Source organism: Netta rufina, assembly GCF_964035555.1.
Source record: "Netta rufina genome assembly, chromosome: 6".
Taxonomy (NCBI): domain Eukaryota; kingdom Metazoa; phylum Chordata; class Aves; order Anseriformes; family Anatidae; genus Netta; species Netta rufina.
This window is the reverse complement of record NC_140129.1, coordinates 20,160,292-20,177,799: the sequence shown is the minus strand read 5'-3', so window position 1 is coordinate 20,177,799 and position 17,508 is coordinate 20,160,292. Positions and strand designations below refer to the sequence as shown.

Here is a 17,508-nt window from a genome sequence, read left to right as displayed (position 1 = left end):
TGGGGAAATGTTGTAACTTAGGTAAAGATATTAAGGAATGCATAATGCGAGGCTGCTGAGCATATGGGAATTTTTCTGTATGGTAACAGATCTGGTATTACACACAGGCTACTGTAAGGAGTATGTAGCTGTAATACTATGCCCTGACCTTATGTGCTAGTAGAGTGGCCAAGGGCTGAGAGAAGTTCATGCATATCCATAGGAAGCTGATGAAATGGAAGGTGAAAAACAGCAGCAAAACGAAGCTGTTGGCTTGGGGGCATACACAGACTTGGGGCCCTACAAGGGAATGCTCCAGAGAAAAAATAAAAGTGGAGTAATGTAGCTGTGGGACAGGCCCTGGTGAGGCTACTGCTAATGAGGTATATATACAGGTATACTCCCTTATACCTGTACAATTTTGGGGCACCCCTGACCTCGCTCCCCTCACGCCTGAAGCAGGGGCAGCCCCGGGGCAGCGGGAGGCGCTCCGGCTGTGCGCTGCGGCCGGGAGGCGCTGCCCGCGCAGCTGCCGCCGTCCCTCAGGGCGGAGGAGCCGCCTCAGCCCGCGGCGGCCTCGGGCGCCCACCTGGGCGCTGCCCGCGCGGCTCCGCCTCCCGCGGGCCCCGGCGGCCCCGGGCGTAAGGAGCGGGCGGGGCCGGGGCCGGGCGGGCGCCACAAAGCCGCCGGGCGCTGCGGCCATGGCCGTGTGCGGGCAGGGGGCGGAGGCGGAGGGGTTCGCGTACGAGTACGAGGACCCCGCGCACCCCGCGCGGCTGCTGGGGGCGTTCCGCGGCTTCTACCTGGACGGGCTGTTCACCGACATCGCGCTCCAGGGCGCCTCGGGGGTCTGCCTCCGCTGCCACAGAGCCGTCCTGGCGGCTTGCAGCGGTTACTTCAAAGCCATGTTCACGGCCGACATGAAGGAGAAGGCTAAAAGCCAGATCAGGCTTCCCGAGCTCAGCCACGCCGTGCTGGAAGCCCTCGTGAATTACGCCTACACCTCCCAGATCCAGATAACAAAGAGAAACGTCCAAAGCCTGCTGCAGGCGGCCGACCTCCTCCAATTCGCCTCGGTAAAGAAAGCCTGCGAGCAGTTTCTGGTCAGGCACTTGGACACCGACAACTGCATAGGGATGCACGCCTTTGCCGAGTACCACAGCTGCTCGGAGCTGGAGAAGGAGGCGCGCAGGATGCTGCTGTGGCGGTTCGAAGAGGTGTGGAAGCAGGAGGAGTTCCTGGACATCGGCAAGGAGAAGCTCGCGTTCATCCTCTCCAGAGAGAACCTGAATGTCTGGAAGGAGGAGGCAGCCATCGAAGCGGTGGTGAAGTGGGTAGCACACAATGTGGAAGAGAGGATCGAGGACATCTACGAACTGCTGAGTTGCATCCAAATAGACCTAGATAACGTGTACTTGAGGTCAGCTTTAAGCCTACAAAAAAAATGCCGACTTAATGATAATAAAATACGGTCACTCGTATACAACGCCCTGAACCCTAGCCCCAAAGGCCTTTCCAAAAGACCTACAGCCACCATGTATGTGATTGGAGGGTATTATTGGCATCCCTTATCAGAGGTGCACGTTTGGGATCCCTTAACTGACACATGGGTCCAGGGAACAGACATGCCAGATCATACCCGGGAGAGCTATGGGGTCACGAATTTGGGACCTGACATATATGTGACGGGAGGTTATAGAACGGAGAGCATCGAAGCCCTTGATACTGTGTGGATATATAACAGTGAGAGAGACGAGTGGACTGAAGGCTGCCCCATGCTCGACGCGAGGTATTACCACTGTGCAGTTTCCCTGAGTGGCTGCATCTATGCGTTGGGTGGTTACCGGCAGGGAGCTCCGGTGCAAGAAGCTGAGTTCTATGATCCTTTAAAAAAGAAATGGGTTCCTATTGCAAACATGATCAAAGGTACGTAAGGTTTTGTGTGGTGTCTGCTTCAATGTCAGTCCTTCCACTTTTGCCACACAGAAGTGCCACTGACACGTTTAGGGGTTGATCCAAGTTCTAGTGAAGTGCATGGGAAGCATCCTGGTGGTTGTGGTGGGCTTTGGTTCAGGTCTTCACTAGCCAAACTGCTGCAAGCATCCAAACACGGGGCTGGGCTGAGCCATGGAACACAGGATGAACGAGCAGGTGGTGGGGTGGTGATATCTTTTTAATCTTGTCTTCCCTTCAGGATCTCAATTTATGTTCAGCTTGGAAAGAAATTAGAAACCTACCTGGGATTAAAGTCTATTCAGTGTATCCTCAAAGAGTGAATAAAGGGATCATATTATAAATAATTGTACAGAAATAATCTGAATTTATACCAAAATAAGTGTCTTCACTTGAACTTTCTTGCATGCAGCTTGCTTATATTTCAGTGTATCATCTGTTCAGGTTCCTTAGTTTAATATTTAGTGTGAGGGTTAGGAAAAGTATTCATACCTATTTTTAGCAGCCGAAATAGTGATCTACTAACAATCTATGAATTTGGATCACAACCTCACTCAATTATATTATTTGGTTGTAAAAATTATAAATAATCACACACAATATTTTTTATAACTTAATGTAATTATTTGCAATTAGAAATAAAATCTTTTGTGAGATTTTATTGTAAGGTAATGCAACATGGTATTTTTTCAGTTTTTTTAAGGTATCTAACAGGAAAAATGCTAATCATGCTTATGCAACTGTTTCTTTAATGTTTAAATCTTTCCCACAATCACTGCTATTATTCTCTTAATTTAAATCCAGGAAAGCTGTGTTAATGCTGTGAGCAGTTACATGTTCTGTGCAGGCATTTTGTCACATTTTCTGCCTGAAGCTTTTTAGATACTTAAAAACACACTAATTTGCTAAGTTTTGCCTGTTTTATCTTGGAGTTCCCTTGTTTTATTTTTGTTTTGTTCTCCTGGAGACAGAGTTAACATGGCTACATTCTATTTGTGTCCTTGTTTGTACAGCAGTGTTGTTAATAATATGAGAAAGGCTAAAAATACCCTGAGACGCTGAATAATCTCAGCTCCCATTGAATTTGTTCTTTCCATGTAAGTGAGGCATAAAAAATCACTGAAACTTAGTGAAATATTGAAAGTAATTCCCTATTTCAAAACCAGCATGACCGTGTCCCTAATGACTATAAGGATTATGTGAATTTTTCTATGGCCATATTACATGCAATACCTGCTGGTTACTGCATGTTTATTTAATTGCTCATGACTTACATTGCTAAAATAAGGTGTCTTGACAGTTTATTTAATTTCACATTCACTTAAATACTTGCAAATATAATTTCATCCTAGGTTAATTAACAAGCCATTTAACTTGGGGTTATCAGTGGAAGTGCCAGCAGGTGTTGCGTGCAGTCTGAAGGTGTGTTATGACTTTCACACTGTGTCCAGGTGTTGGAAACGCCACCGCCTGTGTCCTGCATGAAGTCATCTACGTAACCGGAGGTCACTATGGCTACAGAGGAAGCTGCACCTATGATAAAATCCAGAGATACCATTCAGGTAGCAATGAGTGGAGTATAGTCACCACAAGTCCGCATCCAGGTAAACAATAATTTCTGTAATGAGCATAGAGTTTGATTTGTTTAATCCTAACTAGGAGTCTTTAAGCCCACTTAAGAGTTTCTGACCAGGTCCTAGTAAGATGAGGAAAACTTCTAGGGCAGCAAGGTTCAGAGTGGATACTTGTCCCTGTGGGGTGATCTACTATTCCCAGGCTTGGAGAAGGGAGGGAAAGGCCCCCCTCAAGTGTCTGCTGTATACTAATCACTTTATAATACTCAACTAAGGAACGGCTGTACTTTAGTAAATAACATAGTAAGCTAACTTCCCATAAAATCTGTCTATTCATAATTGTTTGGCAAAGGTCTTCTATACGAATTTTCAAAAGGCTTTCTCTACTTCCTACATTTGGTAACAATAAGTTTCTAAAGAGATTGTCACTAAATACTGGTGCTCGTCTATGTATGCCTGGCAGAAATTCCTGAGGGTGTTTACCAAGTTCAGTGAAGAAACTCAGCTGGCATCAGTGGTGCCCAATGTTTGTCGTGTAGCTGCAGTTTAAGATAACGTTATCATGCTGAGTTGAATTGTATTCCTTTCTTCCCAAAGAATATGGATTGTGTTCAATTACGTTACAAAACAAGATCTATTTTGTGGGTGGACAGACCACGATCACGGACTGCTATGACCCAGAGCAGAATGAGTGGAAGCAGATGGCTCACATGATGGAGAGAAGAATGGAGTGTGGTGCAGTGGTCATGAACGGATGCATCTATGTAACAGGAGGATATTCCTATTCAAAAGGAACATATCTGCAGAGTATTGAGAAATACAACCCTGAACTGAACAAATGGGAAGCAGTAGGTAATCTTCCCAGTGCTATGCGTTCACACGGCTGTGTCTGTGTGTATAATGTATAAACACTTGATTTTCATATTGCTGCTATAGAAAACAGCAGATGCAGTATTCCTAGTAGTACTGCTTACCTCGAGTGAAATGTCAGGTGAAGTCTCTTAGCAGACATTCATTAAAAGCTATATAGTTTATCTTCATTTTTAAACAATTCAGAAGCATAAATGTGGGAAAAATATTTCCATATATTTTCAGTTCATTCACTGTCTGACATGAAATTTTTCATATGACTTTCTTATAATACTTTGCACAGCTATACAGGAACTACTGTGAAAAACCTGTTTTCATTAGCCACCAGGTGGAACTCTAACTTGGTGCTAAGTTGAGTAAAACCAAAGTACTCTGCATTGTTGTGGACTACTGGGTTTATGATAAAATCTCTGATACACTGAATATAGCTGTAGAAATGGTTCATTGCCACTAGCTAGGTGTGTGGTATGTATAGAGCTATAGTATTAGGAGAACTAGGTTACACATCCAGAAACTGTGGGCAGTTGCATGGTGCCTCTAAATCCACCTTCAACTGCCAGAGTGAAGAAGAGCACAGGCTGGGAAAAGGGGAAGAAATGTGACCTGGTAGCCCAGGATTGCCAACAGAACGTGCACTAGTTTTCCAGAACTCTGCATGGCTTTGCAGTGGGCTTTTTGGCTGATTTGTGGTTGGTGTTTTTTTTTTTTTTTTTTTTTTTTTTTTTTCCAGAGAAAAGCCTTACTATGATAACTGTTTTTGAAATAAAATTTGATATGTGTCTTCCTGAAATACAAGGAGAGAGACTGGACAGTCCAGAATCCCTCCACCCTGTTTCTTGAGCTGTGGCACTGCAGCTGCTGTGGAGCTGCATGCAGCCTGACAGAAGTGATCCAAATAAAGAATTAGGCTGGGGGAGCAGAGGGACTCTTTTAGCCCCCTTTGGTTCTTCAATCCAGCTTATAAAATGACAGCAGAGACGGCTGTTAGATGTTGGTGCAAAAGGGAGGGACAGCAGGGGGCTGTGATAAGTTGTGGTGGGAACTTCTTGCAGCAGCAGTGCCACCTGACATGAAATACTGATTTTATTGGATTTTCCAGGTACCATCCAAGGAACTCTGCAAGAAGGTGAACTCATGAGTTCACAGTATTTCTTCTTAATCAAAAGCACTGTCAACATATTTTTGTTATTTCACACTGTTGTACTAATTTCTCACTTGCATTTGGTAGTAACAGTGTTCACTCAACTCTTGAGGTTTGCTGTAAAGTTCTGTGCTGTGTGTGTAGCTCACGTTCTGATGTCTGACTGTCACTGAGTGTGGGTTGTGCCCTGGTTGGTTAGCTGGCCCGCTGAGACCTATGTGGGGATGCAGCCAAATTTGTTTAAAGATTCTTAAATGCAGAGAGGCCTGAGGAACCGAACCCCGTGGTGCTGTTTGAAACACACGGGCCAAGCGAGTTAGCGAAAGAGCTAATTTATTTATCCTGGAAATCTCTATGGCAGAGAACGATTTAAAAGCCAGGTGGCGATCTGAAACGCTCGTGCGAGTCGGGAGAGGCCTTCGGTTCTGTGGGGGGAGAGCAGCACCCGCACAGCACAACCCCAACCCAGAGCCATCCTCGTTTGGGGGAGATTTTGGGATGCTGGAGAGCTAGGGGAGTGCTTTCACTGGTGCTATTTTCACATTACAATTTCTACACGACCACCACAGGGCTGCCCCCGCCGCGGGCAGGGCGCACCGCGCTCCCCAAGGCCGGGGCTGTTCGTTGGCGCCTGTATTCGCGCTATTGCAGCGCCGCGCGGCCCTCAGGCGGCCGCCCCCAGCACACCGAGTGTCGGGGCTTTGCCTCACAGCCGCGGCCCCGCCCCACGCCCCGGAAGCGGCCCCCACGCGAGGGGCGGGCGGCGGCGCGGAGGCTGCTGGGCCGGGCCGGAGCGGAGCCGAGCGGAGCCGAGCGGGGCGCGCCGCCTGCGGAGCGGGGCCGGTGCGGGGCCGCCGCAGGTTTGTGCGCGGGGCCGCCGCAGGTTTGTGCGCGGGGCCGCCGCGCACTGGGCTGGGGCTGGGGCCGGCGGGCGGGAAGGGGCCGGAGCGGGGGCGGCGGCGGCGGGAAGCGCTTCCTGCGGCGCCCCGCGTGGAGCAGCGCTGCAGCACGCGGAGCTGTGCGCGCGCCTCCCGCCGCCTGGCGCAGCGCCGCTCCCGCCGCCCGGCTCCCTGCCCCCGGGGCGCACGGGGCCCGCCCGCCGGGGCCCTGCTCCCGCCGCTCGCGCCGCGCTGCTGCTGCTGGGGGCTGGGGCCCAGGTGCCCGCGCCGAGGGGCTGGCAGAGTGTGCGCAGCGCGCGGAGCGCCCCCGTGCTAGGAGGCGGCGGCTGCCTCGGTGCATGGGGCTCAGGGCGCCGTCAGCGCCCGAACCGTGAAAAGGGCCCGAGGCTGCCATGCGGGGAGCGATGGGGCCTGCGGAGCGGTGCTGGTGTTCGGGTGGGCGCTTTCTAGCAAAACTGCTCTACTCACGAGACTCAGCCTCACTGGTTTGCTCGAGGTCTCGCGTTGCTCTAACCTTCTGCACAGTGTTTCTGCTTGCACAGGAGGATTTGCAAGACTATAGGAAGGTGGAGGAGTTGAGGCAGCAGAAGCCAGGCAGAGACAAGAATTTCTAATTTTTTCCATGGCACTTAGTAGCCCTATCACCTTGGCTTTTAAGGGCTCCTTGGGTACCCAGCGGTAAAACAAGGGCATCCTGCGCGCTGCAGAGCGGGTTTGGGGGCAGGCTAGGAGAAGCTGGTTACCCTAGGCAGGCTGAAGGGGAGGTCGCTCCAAATGACAAAGCCAAAGCCCAGGCAGTGGCCGTGCTGCACTGATTCGCGTGTATCCATTATCTCAGATGAGCTGCATCTCCTTAGTCCTTGCCTGTAACAGAGCTGTGGGTAGTTTGGCAGCATGCAGCCACAAGGTCTTGGGTTTTATTTTAACAAAAACCTGTACGAAGAGACAGCTTGCTCCCACAAACCTGTGAACCATTCAGTGTGATGTGTGAAACAGCAAGGCCAGCTGAGGGGCGAGCAGCTGCAGCCTGCCTCAAGGCTCGGCCTGGGGCAACTGAGGAGACATCGGCCTGCTTTATTTTCTGCAGCTGGATTTGACGAGTGTGGTAGTGCCAGAAGGGAGAAAGTAGAAATCTGTGGTTCACAGTTGAACACTGAATTCAGACTGATTTCTGACAGGTTAATAAAGCTGCTTTTTTCCTCGAGAATAACTCTACTCCATCTGTCCCAAGAGCAATTAGATGAGCAGCATCTGATCTCCATTTACTTGTTGTCCAGTAAACACTTCCTTACCGATCTCCTACTGCATGTAGCAACTGTATTTGATATACAGGAACCATAAGCTTAATACTAGTTAGGAGAATAAATTGCTTTCAACTTCAAAACAGCATGTCCTCTCAAAGGTGGTTGATGCCGTATTCAGGCAGAACTGCAGTGAAGGCAAATCCATAAAAGTGAGAACTGGACATCTTTAGGATGTACTAGTAAAGGCAGATGTCTTTGTTCTTTCCTCTAGTAAGTTCCTTGAACTCTCAAGGGTTAAGTACGAGGTAGAAATGTCAGAAAATTTCTAATTATACTTACTAAGAATATCAAACAATTTTTGTTACTCATGTTTTGCTTCGTGATGAGGGATTGGGTTCGACCTGACAAATGTTGGCTATAGTTGGCTCAGATTTGTTGCTGTTAGGTACTGAGGATCTGTGACTAGAAAAAGGTAAATAACAAATGCTTTAAAATGACAACATTTATTTACTTACCTCAAATGTTAGAATGCCAAATGCTGGTTTAACAGCTAAGTAGTTGTTTCTTAGTTTCAGTTTCCACTTGGAATTCTGCAGTCACGTTTAGAGCTGACTCATAAGCATAAACGTGTGGCTGAAGAACTTGCCTGTTACCTTGTTTAAATGTAGTTAAATGTGGTGCTATATGAATATGTCTGTAGAAGTTGGTATTCAATACTTAGTGCCTTTGCTCTAAATTCTCTTCACCGCAGCTAATGAAAATGGCTGAAAATGGAGATGGTGAAAACATGTCTATCTTGGAAAGCAAGATCTGTCAGCAAATTGAGGTAAGTTCAATTTATAGTTTTCAATCTAGGCTCATGTAGTTTTTGGAGACTAATTGCTAAGAATTTGGCTAATGAGAAATTAACATTATAGAGTTAACTTAAATATTCAGCTCTGTTAAAAAAAAAACAGTCATAGACTTGTGACAGACTTTAATATGTTATAATCATTCATAGTGGTAGTCTAAGCTGGAAGTTACGTTTGTCAAAGGTTGCTTGTAAGACTACTGCTTAAATACAAAACATTTAACTTGATAACATTTTAGGTATTACAGCAAGCGAATGTATCATTGAACAATTTATTAGTGTTCATTGGGGTTATTCTTTGTATGCAATTGGGGAAAAAATCCTATTTGGGAATCTGTGCTGTTGAAAATATTAGCATGCTGCATAACTTGCTATTATGATTTACTGCTCTGTAATTTATTGCTACAAATTACGACTAAATTTTAATGCCCTACTTTACATTCATTATTTCTTACTTGAGAGGCTTGGAGGGTTACCCTACAATGGATAACTGAACACACCACTTAAAATAATATCCAGAACAAAACCTTCTTTCTGAAGGACAAAATTATGTGAATCTGTATGTGAATCCGTCAGCATATGAAGCCATAGTCATTATTTATGAAAATAACTGAGACTGGGGATAAATAGTTGACAGAGCTAGCCATGTGGTAATGTGAACTTGAGGTATGCTAGAGGGAGAAGTACTATTGTAAAACTTGAGCTGGCTCTTCCTAAAGCATAGTGATCCTGGTGGAAACACTTCCACTTACCCTATGGCTTCATGTATTTGACCCTTGCTAGGTGACTGCTAGCAAGCAAAAGAATCTGATGAACTTGTCTACTTTGTGCTCAGTTAAACAATTTGTCACCTGTGTGACACTGCTCTTTCCAAGCCAGGCACAATCCAAATGAGCACACGGTAAATGAACACTTAAATACGCATGTGTAAAGATACTATTCTTGCCTCGTACATCACTTAAATAAGGACTAAAATCTAAATCTGTTGGTGATAAATTTCATTGGTGACCCTGCAGATCTTTATCACCTTGAAGAATTATGTTAGATGAATACACAATGTTAGGAATGTTAACAGAGTGAGCCTCATGCCTCTCCTAAACAAATCTGCAGCCTCCTAGTTTTGCCTGATTACGATCCCATTGGATGAAGCAGGGTTTTTTAACTGTTTGCTTGTTGCAGCTAACTTTTGGAAGTGTCCTGTTAAAGCAGGAAGGTAGTAATTTGAGAACTTCGTTGATCTGGTAAAAATAACAATTAGAATTTCAAGTATTTCCAAGACATTTTTTTCTTCTTTTTTTGCAGTACTATTTTGGAAATCACAATCTACCAAGAGACAAGTTCTTAAAGGAACAGATCAAATTAGATGATGGCTGGGTGCCTTTAGAAGTTATGATCAAATTCAACAGGTAAAACATAGTACAGCTAATATGGATGGAAGGGTAATTTTTAGCTACTTAAATCTGTTTGGGCCAAATGTCCCTGGTCTGCACGTAAAATTCTTGTTGGGATCTTAACAGTTGGCTTCAGCTGTGCCTGGATAGTTGTAATGACCTGTGTCTCTTTACTCAATAGGTTAAGTCGTCTGTCTAAAGATTTTGGTGTTATAGTAGAAGCACTAAGAAAATCCAAGACTGGTCTAATGGAAATAAACGAAGACAAAACAAAAATCAGGAGGTCTCCAAATAAACCCCTTCCTGAATTGAATGACCAGTACAAGGCTGCAATTAAAAACAGATCAGTATATGTTGTAAGTAAAGCTCTTCCTTTGCTCTGTGCTGTTCTGAATGACTTGGACTGAGAACCATTTAACCAAAGTAAAGCTTGAATTAACTCATACTAGATGGTCAGGTGGTTATATCTGATGAAGTGTCACAATTTGTCATATATAATTGAAGTTTTGTGCCGTCTTGCAGAAAGGCTTTCCAGTAGACGCAACTCTTGATGATATCAAAGAATGGCTTGAAGATAAGGGTCCAGTTGAAAACATTCAGATGAGGAGAACTCTGCAGAAAACGTTTAAGGTAACTTTTGGCAATGAACAATTAAGACATGGAGCAGGGATGCCTCCTGGAGAACATTCTGTTGATTACTCTGACACTGAACGTCTCTTATTTAACAGGGATCAATATTTGCGGTTTTTGATAGTGTTGAATCTGCTAAGAAGTTCACAGAAATCCCAAACCAAAAGTACAAAGACACAGAGCTGATAGTGCTTTTCAAGTAAGTCCACTTACCTGATATATGAGCCTAATAATAATGGTTGAGGGTGGATGTAAATTTCTATGCTGTTGTACAGATACCAATAGCACAAGCATTTGCAGACCAGCATCTCAACTGCTACAGATGGTCTCAGTTGCTTACTGGCTTCTCCTGTCTTATAAAGTAATTGTAATGGGATAATCTAATCGGCATTAACTTAGTTTACATTCTGTTGAAGGGAAGAGTACTGTACAAAGAAGAATGAAGAAAGGAAACAAAACAAAGTAGAGGCCAAAGCAAGAGCTAAACAGTAAGTCCTTATCAACAGAAGTGTCTGGTTTTGATCACCTGACCACATGTGAACCAACTCATAACTCATGTTAACTTCTCTACAGGGAAAAAGAAGAAAAGATGAAAAAAGCAGCGGATGCTGAGATGGTATGGGTTTCTTAAATGTCTACATAAAAACTATTCAGTTTGTGCTTTCATGCGTTTTCATTAACGTGCTACTGCAGCTATGTGTTCCTTTCAGCTTTTACAACTAACCTACAGTAAGACTTCGTTTTGTCATTGTATTGTCTTATTTTCAAGAGACTGATTTTGTTTAAAGGAACATATCCTGGATTTGAATTGCTAGGTATGTTTACCTGTTCAGAAGTGATCCTAAATACATCAATAAAATAGATGATCATTCTTCTGTGCTAATTATTAAATCCTTACAGGATCATATCAGTAATTAGGAATTTTCAATTTCAGGTCAGCCTTCAGGAAATTGTTCTGTAAAATTTCAAGAGTGTTAATTATCTTAAGGGAAAATCCTAAATTCTACATAGATGTATCCATAGTAGGCAAAGGAAAAAGAATAAGTTCAAGGTTATGGGGCACTGTGTGAGACTTGGGTGTCAGCATAAGTAAGTTATGTAGCAAGAATGGTTGGGTTACTAATGGCGTTAAGAGGGTTGACTTCAGTTGCGAATTAATTACTGTCATGTTTTAATATTATGATGGGGGGAGGGAAAGAATATTCAAAGCTTGACTCGTTAATAAAAATGTCTTCAACTTTTATTTAGAAATCTCTAGAAGAAAAGACAGGATGTCTTTTGAAGTTTTTTGGTGATCTAGATGATCAAACGTGCAGAGAAGATCTCCATACAGTATTTTCTGATCATGGAGAAATCAAATGGATACACTTTGTAAGAGGTGCAAAGGAGGTCAGTATAATCTTGGACTCTGAGTAAAGATCTTAGTATTAGAGTTTGAAGCTTAATAATTAAATGCATGTGCTCCTATATCAAGTAAATAATTATTTTTTTTGTTTTGTTTTGTTTAATTTGACTTGTGGAACTGCAGAATACTGAAGAGAATGAAATCATTCACTTGAATTCTTTTAAAAGCATGGGTAAAGGTTCCAGGTTCATCAGCTGATTAGTTCAAAAGTGAGACTAGGAATGTTTGTTACAACAGTCTCAGGGTTTTGTTTCAGTCTGGATTTTTCACATCATGCAAGCATAATGAACTTGGTGAGGTACCTAGCAGGATATGTTGTTCATCATTCTAGCTGAGTGTTTTCACAGTAAGATGTAAAGGCCTTCTTTCTTTTTAAGGGAATTATCCTATTTAAGGATACTGCAAAAGAAGCTCTGGAAAAAGCCAAAGAAGCACATAATGGAAACTTACAGCTTCGGAACAAGGATGTTACTTGGGAGTTGCTAGAAGGAGATGAAGAGAAAGAAGCTCTGAAAAAAATAATGGAAGAGCAGCAGGAACTGCTGAAACAGAAAACAAAAGGTCCTTCTTTCATTGAAGCATTTACAATGTCCCACGAGTGGCATTTTGTGAAAATAAGATAGTGAATACATAATAATCACTGGTTATAAAGCATTCTTTTGAGCTTGCCAATTAAAAACACAAATGATACAAAATTCCTGTTATATTCCAACAGGACGCAAACTCAAAGGAAAAGGAAGAGGGGGAAAGATACCTCAAGGCGCACAAAAAGGGAAAGTACAGTTTCAGGGCAAGAAAATAAAGTTTGAGGAAGAAGGTGAAGATGATACTAAAACAGGTATGTTAACAGGGTATAGATTCTTTATTGCACAGGGCTATTTTATGGAGAAGTTTTTGTTTACTAGGGCCAAGCTTTGGCCTTCTATTGTAGTATTTCTGTCCTCTGTCAATATGTCATTACCAGTAAAATAACTTCAAGGGTCCTCTGCATGACTCATTCCAGAGGCTGAAACTGTCCAAAATGCATAATAAAAGTATGTTGAAATAATTATTAGATGGCTGTGGCTGTACTGCAGCACTGTTCAAAGCATTCCGTATGGTAAGACCAGTTCTGGATAGTGGTACAGTTCTGGATAGTGGTACTTAGAGAAGAGGAAGAGCTACTCTTTCTGTTCATTGGATACAGAACCTGCTTGTAACAAAACCCATTCAAACCTACTCCTGTTAGACTTTTTTTGTCCTTCATCTTCTTACCTGCCTTAGAACAGGTAAGAACAAATTCTTTAAAGTATTTTGGAACACCTCAAAACTTCAAAGTTGCATAATAAGTAAACCTTCTATCATAGCAATGGCTATGGATTAACTAGGACCCATTTTGGGGCATGTATACTAAGATCAACCAAAATACTCTTATAAGTGTTCTATTTTTTCTTTTTTTTTTCTTTTTTTTTTTTTCTCCCCCAGAACATTTGTGGTAATAGTGGAAGGGCTTTCCTTTACCATAAATAACTTATATGTATTCAATCTTGCAGAACCGGCAAGTCCTAAGAAGAGACCACTAGAGGAAATGGAAGAAGAAGAACCTGCACCAAAACAACTGAAAACAGAAAATGGAGATGGAGATCAGTAATACTAAAATAAAAATAACATTGTTTTTATTAGTCCATTTTAAATAAGTTTTAAAGACATGCTTCAGTTCAGGAGTTTCTTGGCAGAAATCTAATGAAATCCACTTCAATGTCAACCTGCAATGAGAAGAGAGCTTCGTGGTGTTGGGTTACAGCTTTTTTTTTTGTTGTTGTTCTAAGCAGCATGCTTAATTTTAAGATGCCACTCTGGAGAATTATTTTGTATTTATAGTTTTGTTTATACTGTCAGATGCTCTCAACTTCTCTGGCACCTCATTCAAATGTAAAAGGTTCCTGACTTTGTAACCTCAAAGTTATATTAAACAGCAGCTGCCAATAAATTCAGAACTTAAAACTGCTCATTACTAACCCCTCTGTTCAACCACTAAGTGTGGTAACAACAAGGGAACTTACTGCTGTCATAACAAACTTCTTTCAAATGCTATTAATCATCCAGTACACGTGACCCTAAAACTTACATTTCTTTCAATGGAATTTATTTACCTCCCTGATACAAAACAGAATTTTCTTAGTTGTTTTAGGTTTTATACTTACCGATTTCTTCTTATGGAATTTGTATGATGCTGGTAGGTCATATCGAAGTTCTATGAATAGTACAAAAAATTGTTATGCTATACTGATTATTAGTCAGTTAACTTGCACCCTCCATCCATGTTCTGTTGCCTATCTCTGTGAGCCCTTGATGGGATAACTGTTTTGATCTCTGCACTAGATTATGACTGAACATTTAAATCAACCATACTAGACAGTAAGTGGATGGCTGAGATCCAGAAAAACATCTTAAGCATTTGTGCAAACTCCTGAAAATGTCTCAAGTTATATTATTCCTATAAAGCATATAGCTGATGGTACTTAAGAATCAGGAAGATAACAGAGTAACTGCCAAAAATATTTAGGATGCTAAATTAAGTCTGGGAAGAAACTCTTCCTCTGAGCTTTATTCATTAACTGCCTACTTCTTATGTTCCAGACAGGTACTAAGATTACGTAAATAAACAAATCCTGTCATTTTCACTGACAATCACACTTAAATTTCTCTCTGGATATTGTCTGACTAGTAAGGACTTACATCTATATTAGACCCCCAAGAAAATGTTTTTTCTCTGAGTTAATCTTACCTGCTATGACTTCCATCTTCACTTCCCATTCATCTGCTTTCTTTTGAATGTGCTACAGTATTAAACAGATACAGCTACATTTAAAAGCTAGTTTTGATAGTCTTAAAAACATCTTAGTGGCTGTAATAATTTAAGAAGTCTGCACCTTTGTTTTCAACTTAAAATATTAGATGTACTTATCTTGATGCATGCGAAGTCACAGCTATTCTTTGACAATAATGTTTACCCCAAATAGACATACACCATATGAACAAATCAAAGAAGCTAAAGACAATATGTGATTACTGACCAACTATATAATTGTCAGCTTAATGTTCACCATACTAAAATGAAGGACTTACCTGCCGTGTTGAAGTTTTGTGAAGGGAATATACAGCTGTTTTTGCCATTTGTAAAGCCGTTTTCAGAAAAATCATATCCATTCCTAAAAGTGTTGAAATTATTAAATTACTAAATGCAATTTTAAACTAGAAGATTTAAAGATTTGCTTCACGCTTCAGTTTTTCTGAAGCAGTAGCTATTTGAGAAAAAACACTGAATATGTGAAGGTACAGAAAGTATTTTTGCAACTTTCCCAAGTGCTTAAGTAAAACCAAAAAATAAGGGATGTGAAATAGCTAGTGTCGTTTATTTGAAACCCAGTGATTGTTTAGCTATAGCATTGAATTGGTTAATCTCTACTTATGAAACTGATTTCAGGTCAGCAAAATTTTGTTAGGTCCCCTATTGCAATAGAGAGGAGAGATGTTCCATTAGAAGTGTGTCCCTTGATACTTCTCTTCTAGTAATTGCTAAACGACTTTTGTATCTACAAACCTTTATTATGTTTGGTACCAAAAGGAGGGTTCATGATAACTGTGTCAAAAGTCTCTGACATGCTGTCAGACAAAGAACAGACATCACACTGAATGAAGTCAACATTTGTGAGCTCAAAGTCTTCAAGATTGCTGTTAAATATTTCCAGTGCTTCTGCATCAATGTCAAACCCCACACAAAATCTATTAAAAAAAAAACAAAAAGCCACATTAGTATTTTGCAAAATAAAACTGTTTAAATTCTATAGCAGTTTTGAAAAGGAATGGCACAAGCTTGTTTTAACTAGTAAACATAACAGGCGTACACTACAAATTCAGTACTTATAAAAATGTCAGCAGCTATGTTGCCTTTTTCAAATATCTTTTTAAAGTTTGAGATGTTCATCATGTGTTCATTTAATGCTTCAGGAGAAAACAAATGTTATTGTTTTGAGGCAAGTATCCACCCCTCCCAGAAGCTGAATGGTTATTAATTATCTAAACATACTAAATGGCCTGATTACGCACCAGAATAGATGGCTAAAGTTAGTTTAGTTCAGCACTGTGTTCTAATCTTAATTTCAACTCTGTCTTATACCAGGAAAGAAAACAAACATAAAAAAAAAAAACAAACAACCGCAACAACAACAACAACAAAACGTCCAGAACCTCGTATTTACTTACCCAGCTCCTAACATTGCACTTCCAATGCTGAGCATACCACAACCACATCCTAAATCTGCAATTGTTTTGTTTTCAATATCATCGAAAGTATTGTGAATTGTGTAAAGCATACATGCTGAGGGGAGAAAAAAAAAACCAACACAGTAATATACCCAATGGGCATCCAGTTAATCAATACAAACTATCTTCTGTTCTCAAAAAACTCTGAAACAAAGGTTTCTTGTTATGCGAAATTAAGCTTGTTCTCACTGCCTGTAATTCTCTTTTAATTTCAATGTGAAAACTAGTATTTTGTCAAGTAGTTGAACTGTAGATATTTGGTCTGCTGGAGAGATTTCACATAGATCACTGAATATATGTATCTTTTTAACCAATTTTCTCTAATTCTGGATTGTAAATTAACAGTATTCTTTTAATGAAAGTAAGTTAACATCATAGAAAAATGGATTCAAGTTTCTGGTGGATACAATTTCTCAACTATTTCTAGTGTGAAGGCTTTAAGCCGCGGCAGAAACAAAAAGCACTTAAGCTTTTTATGCAGAGCCAGTAAAAGAGCCTAGCTACAACAGTGCCACCTCTACCTGCGATGTGCGGTCTCGTTGGGTACTGTTCAAGAAGCAGCTTGGGGCTTTCGAAGGTATCGACCTGTTGAAGACAGCTCTCCAGCTCTTTAAGCTTTAATTTCTTCATGTCTGTAGCTGGACTCGATGATCCCCACGCGTCCCTTCTGACTCTGCTACGATTCTAATGCAAATAACGTGTCAGCAGCTGCGATACCATCAACAAACGCCGAATGCCCTCACGGGGTCGTTCTCCGCTTTCCCCCCCCTGCACCCAGTGGCAGCCCCCAGGTGCCTCAGGCAGCCCGGCCCGGGGCCCGCTGCCGCCAGGACGCCGCGGCCCCACCATCAGCCCCGCGCCTCCCTCACGCTGCTCCCGCCGCAGCCCGGGCGGCAACGAGCGGCTCCCGGCGCTCAGCGGCGGGGCTGCGGCAGCGCGGGGCCGAGCCCGAGCCCCCCCCAGCCCCTCCGGCCGCTCACCACAGCCCCTGCCAAGCCCCTCCGGTCGCCGTGAGCCGCCGCGGGGCCAGCACCGCCCCGTCCTGCCCCGTCCCGCCCCGGCGCCAGGCGCAGGCCCCGAGCCGCCGCCCCGCCCCGGGCAGGCGGTGCCTGGCCCAGTGCGCCCGGCTGTGGCGGTGCTGTGCTGCCCGGGGTTAGCGCGGGCTGCCCGGCGCTGCGTGCGGCTGAGGGGGTGGCACGCGGCGCCGGTCAGGCACTGGTTGCTCTGTGCCCTCACGGCACGGCGGGCGTGGGGCTCTGCTGTGCCT

The 17,508-nt window shown here is 43.1% G+C and overlaps 3 protein-coding genes across 4 annotated transcripts; 2 read left to right on the top strand and 1 right to left on the bottom strand.

Moving 5' to 3' along the window:
• Nucleotides 1-680: 680 nt before the first annotated feature.
• KLHL23 (kelch like family member 23) lies at nucleotides 681-4,414 on the top strand (the record flags this gene model as incomplete). Its single annotated transcript, XM_084289479.1, has 3 exons — nucleotides 681-1,905; nucleotides 3,384-3,536; nucleotides 4,104-4,414. The coding sequence occupies 3 exons, from the start codon at nucleotides 681-683 to the stop codon at nucleotides 4,412-4,414; spliced, it is 1,689 nt and encodes a 562-aa protein (XP_084145605.1).
• A 1,852-nt stretch (nucleotides 4,415-6,266) lies between these two features.
• On the top strand, nucleotides 6,267-13,923 carry SSB (small RNA binding exonuclease protection factor La). Of its 2 annotated transcripts, none has more exons than XM_084289305.1 (12): nucleotides 6,267-6,377; nucleotides 8,412-8,486; nucleotides 9,813-9,916; nucleotides 10,083-10,257; nucleotides 10,424-10,531; nucleotides 10,630-10,730; nucleotides 10,948-11,019; nucleotides 11,105-11,147; nucleotides 11,780-11,920; nucleotides 12,314-12,497; nucleotides 12,652-12,774; nucleotides 13,469-13,923. In XM_084289305.1, exons 2-12 carry the CDS (start codon nucleotides 8,415-8,417, stop codon nucleotides 13,564-13,566), a joined length of 1,221 nt encoding a protein of 406 aa, XP_084145431.1. In that variant the 5' UTR covers nucleotides 6,267-6,377; nucleotides 8,412-8,414; the 3' UTR covers nucleotides 13,567-13,923. The 2 variants fall into 2 exon arrangements, with proteins under 2 accessions (XP_084145431.1, XP_084145432.1); XM_084289306.1 differs by having other exon boundaries at nucleotides 6,288-6,400.
• Nucleotides 13,567-17,290, bottom strand: METTL5 (methyltransferase 5, N6-adenosine). The gene is given in 9 exon segments (XM_084289307.1): nucleotides 13,567-13,651; nucleotides 13,654-13,681; nucleotides 14,120-14,169; nucleotides 14,704-14,755; nucleotides 15,045-15,127; nucleotides 15,520-15,701; nucleotides 16,182-16,296; nucleotides 16,763-16,925; nucleotides 17,222-17,290. Coding segments are annotated over 8 exon segments (642 nt in total). The 5' UTR covers nucleotides 16,872-16,925; nucleotides 17,222-17,290; the 3' UTR covers nucleotides 13,567-13,628.
• Between the last annotated feature and the right edge of the window lie 218 nt (nucleotides 17,291-17,508).

Excerpts from the sequence above, each read along its gene's own strand:
- SSB (XM_084289305.1), top strand. The coding sequence starts at position 8,415 with ATGAAAATGGCTGAAAATGGAGATGGTGAAAACATGTCTATCTTGGAA. Across the intron at positions 10,731-10,947 it reads GAGCTGATAGTGCTTTTCAA|GGAAGAGTACTGTACAAAGA; the intron begins GTAAGTCCACTT and ends ATTCTGTTGAAG. Across the intron at positions 11,921-12,313 it reads TTGTAAGAGGTGCAAAGGAG|GGAATTATCCTATTTAAGGA; the intron begins GTCAGTATAATC and ends TTTCTTTTTAAG.